The sequence below is a fragment of the Ruditapes philippinarum genome, unplaced genomic scaffold (genome assembly GCF_026571515.1).
Source record: "Ruditapes philippinarum isolate M1 unplaced genomic scaffold, ASM2657151v2 ctg18093_1_1_1_1, whole genome shotgun sequence".
Lineage (NCBI taxonomy): Eukaryota > Metazoa > Mollusca > Bivalvia > Venerida > Veneridae > Ruditapes > Ruditapes philippinarum.
In genome coordinates, this window is record NW_026860046.1 from 35,347 (window position 1) to 47,405 (window position 12,059).

Below are 12,059 nucleotides of genomic sequence, written 5' to 3' on the forward strand. Positions count from 1 at the left end.
TCAAAGACTTTTTGAGTTATGCTCCACTCAGGTGAAAAAATAAGTATGAAAAATAACAAAGGGCAATAACTAAAAAATTATGAAGTGTGGAGTTATCACTCTTGCGCACTGCAACCTCCTAAGTAAGATCTATATACCTATAAAGGTTCATGTTGATATCTGAAAGACTTTTGTAGTTATACTTGGGATAAAAAATAAGTATGAAAAATAACAAAAGGCAATTACTAAAAAAATAATGCACGGTTTGTTATTATTCTTATGTGCTGCACTCCTCCTCAATGAGATCTATCCGCCTATAAAGTTTCAAGTTGTTACCTCTAACACTTTTTGAGATATGCTCCGGACAAAAAGTATGAAAAATAACAAATGACAGTAACTAAGAAATTAAAAAGGGTAGAGTTAACATTCTTTCGCACAACATTCCTCCTCACAAAATCTATCCACCTATGAAGTTTATTATTGACATCTCAATTTTTTTTGAAATAATTTATACTCCACTCAGGTGAAAATTAAGTATGAAAAATAACAAAGGGCAATAACTCAAAAAATAGGCAAGGTAGAGTTATCACTGAGTGAGATCTAACCACCTCTGAAGTTTTATGTTGATATCTCAAAGGATTTTTTTAGTTATGCTCTGGACAAAATTAAGTTTGAAAAATAACAAAGGGCAATAACTGAAAAATTATGCAGGGTAGAGTTATCATTCTTGTGCACTGCATTTCTCCTAAATTTGATTTATCCACCTATGAAGTTTCAAGTTGATATCTCTACCTATGAAGTTTCAAGTTGATACTTTTTGAGATATACTCCGGACAAAAATTTGGACGGACTGACGGCAGGAAGGACAGATTGACGGGCGGAGACTAATTCTATACCCCCCTCGCATTTTCGGCGGGGGATAATAAAACTTTTTTCTGCTCATATCTAACATATCTAAAGGAAAATTAGAATTTTGCTCACAATAATGAGACATGAATTCTGAATGAAGTTGGATGTTGTGGTAAAAACTGATTTACGGACCAAATTAAGTTATTGTGCAAACAACCTGGTATGGTGAATGTTTATTGTGAAACGCATATGGAAAACCAAGTCTCAGTTTAGAGAAAAAAAATGTGTTATTGCGCAAGAAAAATGAAATTATTCAAAAAGACAATTAAAGCTTTAAATTGCAAATATAGAAACTTAGAAATGTAATGTTCAAAAGACATTTAACACGTGAAAATTTTTTTACTCCGACATGAGAAAACATAAGTCCAACTTTGTCGTCCTTTACTGTTTTAGCATTTCCATGTTTTGAGGCGAAGAAGCGAAAATACGACATGGCGTAAATCAGCCACCATACATAATCCTTTAACTGGCCATTGTGCTTATACTATCGATATTTGAGAGACCGGTGCGTATACAATGTTAATTTCTCAAGTGTGTCGAAAGGATGTGCGGAAATATGTTAATATAAAACACTGATAGTTCGTGTGTTGATAAAATACTGTTTAGATTCTATATGGTTTTTAAAAAAAACCTGTTTCTATGTAACTTTTCACGGAAATGGGCTGTACAATGATTGCGTAAAAAATCAATAAAATGTCGGCTGTAGAAATCGAAAGGCATTTTGTCACGTGACTAATGCCCATGCTACCGAAAACTACCCATCACAATATCACGGCGGATCAAACATGCTGGAAGAATACACTACCATTATAGAGCCAGGTCAGCCTGGACAACCTTACAATATGACCAGGTGCTTAACTGCTGGCGGTCGAACTAAAATTTCATAATTCATGATAGACAGTTCCGTAAACGGAGCTAGTCAAGTTTATTTAGAAAATTCAACAGATTATGCAACTAAACATTACATTCTAACACTATCGGAAATTTTTCTATATAAACAAAGGAGGTCCGAAGCGTGCATTATTCTACAACAATGCACTCGCCGTTCTTATTATCACCCTGTGTATTTTAACATTGAGGGCGCCATTTGGTTGAAAAATCTGATAAATAAAAACATTTTTGTGTCGACTTTTCTTGTGAAAAATATCTAAAATGAAAGAAAATGTTCTAACTAAGAAAATGAAACCGAACACCAAAATCTTTAATTCAGTCGTTAACGCTGTACAGACGTTTAAACTGTTGTTTACGTTACGTCACAATGTAGCGCCAAACAGCACGTGCAAAACAATCAAATCAAATAAGCTATCTTAATGTCCCAAACGAGTTTAGTATTATATTTATGTCACTTTTAATAATTTGTATTTCGCTTGAAAAAAAAATAGAGTGAAATAAACAAACAAATTTTTATCAACGTTTTCAAAATTCGTTATTCTCAAAATGTTTCTACACACAGCGTTTTTTTTAACCCACTGGAACAGCCTTTAAAGAACGTTTCTATTGGATACTCTGAGGCGAAAACAAATTTAACCACCAAACATAAAGTCCAACTTTATAATAATTATACAATTATATTCTTTCTTGACCTGTGAGAATGGAAATAGATCTAGATATTAATTCTTCGTGCATTATTGTATAATAATGCACGTTTTTCGTTCAAATGCTTTGTAATTAATCACTCAGGCCTATTGGCTATCGTGATTATATTACTACGCTTTTGAACTCAACTCAGAATTGATATCTATTTCCTAAGTAGCATTCATTTTTATAAACACATTAAGAAAAACAGATAATTTTGTATTAGAGATTAATGGTGTTTAAAATGAGGTGAGCTTGTTGCATTCCGCTGTACTAAAATGTAGCTTTGGACAGAAAATTTTGTTTAACAAACCGTTCTATCTATAGTAACAAAACGTAATAACTGAACACCACATCGAGTAACACCAGTTACGCACTGCAAAACTTGAATAAAATGCTAACTTGACGAATGTCTGTTTTATTGTGGCTGATTTAAAAAACTTTTGTACCTCGTGTTGTCGCTAGCGACAGCACGACAAAGCGACGGCGCAATGTCGGACTTTCGTTTTGTCTTCCTGTCTCTAACGATGCACACAAAACGGCGCGTTGTCGTGCGGCGTGTTGTCGCGATGTCACAATGTCGCTTGGCTCAAATCGACGGATTGGCTTATAAGCAAAGCGACAGGGCGACAGAGTGACATCGCGACAACGCGCCACTCGACAACTCTCCGTTTTGCGTGCTTCGCTAGAGACAGGACGACGAGACGACATTGCGACAACGCACCGTTGTGTGCGTTTTGTTAGCGACAAGGCGGCAAGACGAAAAGGGAATAACAGTATAGGTGGTGTTGTCGCTATCGACAGCACGACAAAGCGACGGTTCTTTGTCGGACTTTCATCTTGTTGTCCAGTCGCTAACGAGGCATGCCAAACGGCGCATTGTCGCGTTGTTGTCTTGTCGTTCTGTCTCTAGTAAAGCACACCAAACGGAAACTTGTTGGGTTCGTTCAAGGATATAATATTATAGTCAAGCTGACAAAACCCACGGTGTTAGGCCTTTTTAGTACTTCTAAGACGAAAACCATGTCCGGATTTACCCTCAGGTAATACAGTGAAGCTCACCAAAACCACTGTGATTGGACTTTTAAGTATTTCTAAACCGAAAACCAAGTTATTTTCTAGCCTGAAAGAATACAATGAAGCTCTACATCTAAACCGAAAACCATGTCCGGTTCTTGCCTCTGGAAATTTAGTCAAGCTGACTGAACTGCGGTAATAGACCATTTTAGTATTTCAAAACCGAAAACCAGGTCCATTTCTAAATTCATGTAATACAGTAAAATGCTGACCAAAGGACGTTGATATTCCTTTTTAGTACTTCTAAACCGAAAACAAGTCCGGCTCTAGATTCATGTTATGCAGTCAAGCTTACCAAACTCACGTTGATAGGTTTTTTAGTACCTTAATGTTTAGTTTAAACATATTTTATACCTTTCAATTTTTTACATGATGTACAATGCAAATATATAGAAACAAAATACATTTTGAAAGAAAAGGGGTTGGACCATAAGTTCAAATAACATAAGTAATTCGGTCCGTCCCTAATACGGATATAAAAGATATTGATGAACAATACATGTTAGATCATTTACAGAGAGGGAGAGAAAGGGGGAGGAGAGAGGATATACGTTCGCATTTGCAATTTATTTTTAAGAGCAAAAATCAACAGCATTGACAGATTTTATCGAAAACGTTCCGTATGCTTAATATATCTTTGAACTTCTAAGAAATATTACTGAATTGTCTTCTTCGGAATAGGTAACATTACCAAAAAGAATGGATGAAAAATGCGAGTAGCATTAAAATTTGAATTCGTTGTGGTGTTTACCGTCTGCATTTACAAAAGAAATGTTCAACATCTTCGAGAGCACATCCGCATTCACAAGATGCATTTTCTCTTAGATGACTTCTAAATAAATCGGCATTTAAATTGCTACATTTATTACGAATTTGAGCGTGTAAAACCGAGTGTAGACGATCCCCGATACAGAAAAAATTAGAAACTTTTAAGTCGAATACCATGTCCCGATTTAGCCTCAGGGAATACAGGGAAGCTGACCAAACCAATGGTGAGAGACCTATTCAGTACTTCTATACCGAAAACTAAGTTATTTTCTAGCCTGAAGGAATACAGTCAAGCTGTACTTCTAGACCGTAAACCAAGTCCGGCTCTAGCCTCAGGGAATACAGTCAAGCTAACTGAACTGCGGTGAAAGGCTTTTGTAGTTCTTCGAAACCGAAAACGTCCCGTTCTAGATTTAGGAAATACAGTAAGGCTGACAAAACCCACGGTGATAGTCCTTATAGTTATTATAAACGGATAAAAACCTTAATCCTTTCAGAAGCTCAATGAAATCCAGACAACTGGACAAATAACCCTATGGTGAAAACGCACCTTTAAAGGAGCAATGTTAGGTTCTAAACGCAACACCATGTCCGATGTACCTCTGTTAGTAATTGGTAGTTAAAGCGGCTAATCCAAAAATCGCTACGGAAAAGTTATAAGAACATTTTACTTGTAGGCTTTTAAAAACCGAAAAAACCAAGACCGATTCTAAGATTCCAGGTAATAGGCAGTCAAAGGCTTGATCACAGCAACTGTGAAATAAGGCCTACTTTGGCGGCTTCTTAATACCGAATACCAAGCGAGCATTAGTCCTAGACTATAAGCGAAAAATAGCAGTCAATCTTCACAGCAGAACGCCAGACAGAAAGAAAGACTTTTTTAGTAAACTTCTTAAAACGAATCAACCAACTTGTTTTCCTCGCCCTGGCCTGGGAATAGGAATCAAGCCTGAGACATATATCATGCTTTTTAGTAGTTTCAAACTGAAAACCAAGTCATGTTTTAGCCTCATGAAACACATGAATTGAATTGATTTCCAAAATCGAACGATCGTTGATAAGATGGGCCCCAGGATCATATTCGCGTGGATTTAAGAAAATAAATGTACTTAAATAAATTAATAATTCGCATTATTGATCAATAACTGTATTATTAATGGAAAATCACCATGATAATAGTGCTCTTTATTTTGCTTATTTAGGAGCGGTATTCTCCCTTTATATGTTAAAAATCGGATATGCTTTATATTATTTCATTTTGGCAATTTAGATCTAAAATGAATAATTGAATAATCGTAAAAAATGAAAACTACTTTCTTTTTGACTGTGATCTGCAGTATCACTTTATTTACATTACAACAATATCTCTCTTACCGTACGAACGTATATCTACTTTTTCTTCGTGAAATAATTTTATACTTAGGTTTTTCTTGAGCTAATGGCCTCTTACTATACACACTTAGCAATGGAAAGTTAATTTATCAATTTCCATTGATGGTGACATAAACTTTACATTTTTTCCTCCAATAACTCTTCTTGATATACGTTTAGAATTGATATTCGGGAGGCAACTTGCACTAATTCATTTATGCTTTATTTAATAACCTCAAAAACTTATAAAAAGACATTGATCCTACATGTGTTTATGTACATAACTGCAACATTCATAATTACCTCCGTCTGGCATAATTTTTGTCACCTCTTCAATAATTTCTATAACTTTTATTATTAACTGAGGCACACTAGGATGGAAAATCTGTATTACTATAATCACTCTCTATTATTGATTTTACAGCTAGTGTTTCATAAAGGTAATGAACATGTAACAATTAAGTGAATCATTTATTAACTTTGCTACCTAAGCATTATCTTTTATTGTTTTATGTAAAAAGTAAGATTAAATATGGACGTGTTTAATTTAAAATGTAATATGTGATAGAACAACAAAAATCAAAGCACAGAAGGCGCTGAATTTGTTTGGGTCTCAGAATGTCAGAAAGGTGAAGGTTATGAGATTATAAAACAATTTGTTCATGTATAGCGCCACCAATGCTTTCCAGCGTTTTAATTGTAGTAGATTGGCTAAAAGACTAATTGCAACACTGATATTCAATCCAATGTTTATTTGACTTAAACAATTTGAAAAAAAAATGATTTGCCTTAACTGGGATTTGAACTCCAAACCTTTCGCTTCCTAAGCGAGCGCGCAAACCCCCCCGGCCACGGTGAATTTATGTATTAACGGTCTGAAGAAAACCATATTATTATAAGTTAGTGTTTGTAACGACGCTAACTGTTGTTTATCACTTGTGTAAATAATCATGGCGTATACTATAAGCATGTATATCTATAAAGAATAAAACAATATTAGAAATCTTCGACCAATCGGGAATTATTTTGCTTGAAAATTAATGCGCCTGTCATGTGACTATAATTACGCAGTGATCTCCCCTGAATTTTTCGGCCTTAGTGTTGCATATTAAGGGAAGTAACCGCTTCAAAAAAGCGGACTACTATAGGCATTTGCAATTAACAGCATTAGAGTCTGAAATTTCGCTACCATTATTTGTTTGGTCTGACGACCCAAACAAATAAAAACCACCATGGACTGGATCATATATTTAAATAAATATCGTATGAATAAATGCTGTATTCAGCTTTTAAAGTTGAAAAGTCTTCGTTTATCTATAATTTTATGCATTATTCAAAACTAAAAAAAATCAGTCTCTATTCTATTCCATGCAAATATCCATATCTTTATTAAATTGCGAATAAAACTAGATCCGTGTATATTCATTGACGCATTGCTTGAAATGTAACGATTTATGTCGAAAATAAATTACTAACCTAAAGATTATCATATTTACAGAGCAACTGTTATACCCGGTATAGTGTCTTTAATGGAAATCAATATTTTCATTTGTCAGGCAAAAAGCGAGAAAAAAGTAAAAATAAAAATGATAAAAATGTTCCAATTCATCGTAATACATTATGCAAACAAATCATAAGTAAATGATACACTTGAAAACTATTTAGATCTTTTTAAGTTTAGAAGCGATCCACTTTCTTGCAGCCTTTGGATCATACCCAAATGGGCCGAGTCCCTGAAACACAACTAATCCGTCTTTTATTATGTACAAAGATTCTGGTGCTGCCGCATATTTTTTGCTGCATTATCGTTCATATAATCAACAACAAGCGTGCACATTAATCCATTAGAAAGGGCTACTTTAGCGGCTAATATTCTCTCTTTTAAGGTCTGATGGTTTGCTATTTTATAATTGAACCCGGATATCGCCTAGCAGTCTTCTGCGTGCGCTTCATGGACATACACAGTTAAAAAATCAATGTCTGAAGCGAAGTCATCAACAAGCCGATTAAAATGGCTCAATTTCGCCATTAACGGGGGTCAGGTACAGCTTCCAAAGTTTATGACCAACATCCTCCCCCGCTTTTGAAAGTCAAGTAAATTCAACGTCTTTTTGTCCATAGAAACTACCTCCACAGGTGGAGCTTTAACACCAACTTTGACATTACAAAGTGACTTTCTGTAAATTTCATTCCAAGTAAACTTGAAATAATGACCTAATTTTCTGAATAAGTTATAAGATGTCTTGTTTTTAAAAACAAATCTGGGGAATCCTTTTGGAATGTACCCCTCGGGTATAACTCTCATTGAAGAATACCATATTTTCCAAGAAACATTATAGCCCAACAAACCGACAATTTTGATGCCATGTTTTGCTAAAAATAAAAATAGAAAATCGAATATTACATTTGCGTTGTATAAAGCATTCAAATGTGAATTTTAATTTATTTACAAACTCAGGTATTCAATAAATTCAATCTTTAATTACAGTTATAACATACTTTATGAATGAATTAGTTTAAATATCATAATTTATGATGAATTCCATTTGATATTGATGAATGTCGAGGGCGCTTGTTGGAGCTAAACAAATACTGGTTTAAAGAAATATGGTCGTAGACAAAGTAAGATCCGAACCCATGATCCTTGTATTCAACGACAGACACTTTAATCACATGGCCACATATCTCTTTATGTAGACGCAAGACAATACGAAACGATATTAGTCAAAATGTCGCTTCGGATTGTCGAGTGTCGCTTTGCATTGTCGAGTATCGCTTCGCATTGTCAAGTGTCGCTTCGTTTCGTTGTGTGTAGCTTCGCATTGTCAGGTGTTGCAGTGTAAAAGTCGGAAAAGATTGCGACATTTTATAAAAAAATCGCATCGTGTTGTCGTATGTTGTATCGCATTGTTGCGTGTCATGGTCCGTATTTCTGCTCAACCCAACACTCGACAACGCGAAGCGACAATGCAACAACGCGAAGTGACAAAGGGACAATGGGACAACGCGAAGTGACGATGCGACAACGCGAAGTGACGCTCGACCATACGAAGCGACACTCGACAACGCGAAGCGACATTTTTTAAATGTCGCCCTTTTTTAACATAATATTACTAAACGACATCGCGATATTTCATTTGACAATGTCGAGCGTTGCTTCGCGTTGTCGAGCGTCGCATCGCATTGTCGCTATGTCACATTGCATTGTCGTGCGTCGACCCTTAAACGTGACGGATGACATAATAAATGGCACGATAAGGACACCATAATAGTATTAAAGCTGCACGCCTCTAGACGAGCCGAAATATTTCAAGAAATAATGTTTTAAGATCTTAAGAAAAGTAAAAAGATTCAATATTTTATCAATCATATACATGTTATGTGCGATTAATGACTGATTTTGCAATATCAGTCACTATATTTTTTTCTGCGTTTCTAACGCAGTAAGAGGTATTTATGTATATTTTGACGTCTTTTCGGTAATTTACATGGATTGTAAGTGCCGTTTGCAATGTGTAAATTACTTTCTTTGTTCACCTCAAAATACTTTATTTTTAAATACATTTTCAAAATTTCAAAAAAGGAAAACATATGAAAAAAGACACCGTTTAAAAAAAGTACTATGTTCACAAAACATTGTGATAAAAACGACGATAAAGGTGTAATATAGTGTTCCAAATATTGAACCAAACCGAATACGAAATAATCTTAAATGTCGCAAGCTTAGTGCCTAGTTTTCTATATAGGTCGTTAAATGGAAGATAAGCGCATATAATGTGACACAAATATTAAATAGCTATCAACACGACGGTTAGAATGTAGGTTTATATCTGTTCCTAAATGTGCTTTATGCACACTTTTTTGATTTTCAGTTGTAAAGACGGGGTTAATATGAAGGTCACAAAGACAGGAGAAGTTGGATCGATCGAAGAAATTGTCAAATTGTATTTCCGTTAGGCGTTATTTTTAAATCAATTAAATGTGCAGAACTTTTCATAATTCTATTAATTGTGTAAAAATAGATGTTAACAGTTGCAGCCCCGACACAACCTAGCTACACTAGCAGGGTACTTGAAAGGTACCGAACTAAGTTCACCAAAGTACGGGCGGGGAGTTATACATTTTAATGGCTCGGTCACCATTTTATCAAGATTACAAACATTTCGCTCGCTGGAACCGAGTTTGCAACTACTTCATGTGCTGTCCCTTGTGTTATGTGCAGAAAAATAAACAAACTCAACAAAATGTTTTAATAAAAGATCCACTCAATGCTTTATTGTAATGTGACAAACTAGTTAATTCATAGACTGTTAATATAACACTTGACCTAATGCAGTTTAGAGAAAAGAAAGTTGATATCATACACAAGTATCTAAGATTTAAAATCAATCTTAAGTTAATAAAATAAAAGTCCGGTATAAAATATAGAATATTTACTTCAATTCGAATGAAAAAAAGAATGACAAAGCATTAACTGTAATTTAGAATTGACTATAGTGCGAAAGTTATCATTTCAACAACATAATAACAACAAACAACAACAACAACAACAACAAAAAAAAAAAAAAATCAAAACGAACAACAAAAATACAATAATTCTGTTTGCAAGCAGATCAATTTGTTGACATCATATCATGCTTATGATAGGTTTTAAACATGATGTTCATACTAAAACAACATGATTTGCTTGTAAATAGAATAGATGTATTGGATTTCTAAAGCTGTAGAAGTCTGAATAGATGCCATAAACAACAACAACAACAACAACAACAACAAGAACACAAAACACAAAAAATAACAACATCAACATTAATCAGCTAAAATAATAGTAAAATAAAGTCCCTCTCTCAGAAATGTGTAATGCACCACTACCCTGCCAACCATCATTGATTGCATTCAAAATACATGCATTTCGAAACAGAATAGGTAAATTAAGTACATCTTTTTTGAAACAATAGTTTATGTTATTAACAACTGATGTTTTTATTATCATTTCGACTTGTTTACTTTCGACGCTATAACTTCACGTACTTCTGCTGGATCATAGGCGTAGGGACCAAGGCCTTGATATATCACTTTCCCGTCCTCTATTATATATATGGACTCTGGCATTGCTGCATATTGCAATGATGCTTCGTTTTCCATTAGGTCAATGGTAAGAGGACATTTCAATCCTTTGTCAAGTAATAGTTTAGCAGCTTCAATGCGTTGTTCGATTGTTTGATGATAAGCAATAGAATAGTCATTACCGGCAATCTCCCAACCGTTCGTCGCATGAGCCTCTTGTATGTAAACAGTAACAAAGTCAACGGAATGGGCAAAATCGGTCACAATCCTGTTGAATTGGTCCAATTTCGCCATAAACGGAGGTCAGGTACAACTTCCGAAGTTAATGACTAACATTCTGCCCGCCTTTTGGAAATCCAAAAGTTTCATTCGTTTCTTCTCTAGTGACAGTACCTCCAGATCCGGGGCTTTCATTCCAGTCCGCAAACTACATAAAGCTTTCCTGTACCGGACTCTCCACATCACTTTTAATGTTTCTAAACTGACATTTAGTTTCATACTCTCTTTCAACATACGTGTCCGCATTTTCTTCGGTACTAACGCTGACGGCAATACACCACATAAAGGAGTTACGACGAATGCCATAACAGCCACCATTGAAAATGCAAAGGCTGTTTTCACAGTCGAAATAAATGCAGCCCTGCAAACATTCAAGACAGAAGACAACATTTTTAGCCTTTTAATCCTCTTTCATTATTTCAAACATTCATTTTGTGTTTTGATTCATGTCCATTTTAAAAATGCAGAATCGACTGAGTGACGATTTTGCAATGAACCTTTATATTCATCTTATATAGTGCACAACACGTTTATCATATCATATGGAGTGCATAGTTTTTAAAGGTGGATATCCCTATTCTTAATAAAAATGAAAAATGTTACAACTTATACAAGTACTATAACTTTTGGTAATATAAACATAATTAATTCCTATCTAACAGCTAATAAGACAAAATTACATTGTAACTTTTTTTGGAATATTTGGTAGCACATACCTACATGTGTATGTAATGTTTTTGGTCCGGTTGGATCTTTTAATCGCATAATCGTAAGTGTTGCAACGGCTTTGTACCGGTATTATTCACATGTGATAGGCCTGTTTTTGTGGTTTAAATTAGTCATATGTTTGCTAATTGAAATTGAAAATTGTTATCACAATCGACTTTAAAGTTAAAAAAGGTATAAAAGAGCAGAAATTCATATTTAAAGCTTTTAACCTTGGACGTTAATATGTTATTAGTCTTAGAACACACATGAAAGAAATAGTTAGATTAAACTGACTACCTTTAATGTAGCTATTTTCTGACAATATT

The 12,059-nt window shown here is 34.6% G+C and overlaps 1 protein-coding gene across 1 annotated transcript; it reads right to left on the reverse strand.

Moving 5' to 3' along the window:
• Positions 1-9,924: 9,924 nt before the first annotated feature.
• On the reverse strand, positions 9,925-11,534 carry LOC132758715 (type I iodothyronine deiodinase-like). The gene has a single exon (XM_060750419.1). The coding sequence runs from the start codon at positions 11,413-11,415 to the stop codon at positions 10,669-10,671; it is 747 nt and encodes a 248-aa protein (XP_060606402.1). The 5' UTR covers positions 11,416-11,534; the 3' UTR covers positions 9,925-10,668.
• Between the last annotated feature and the right edge of the window lie 525 nt (positions 11,535-12,059).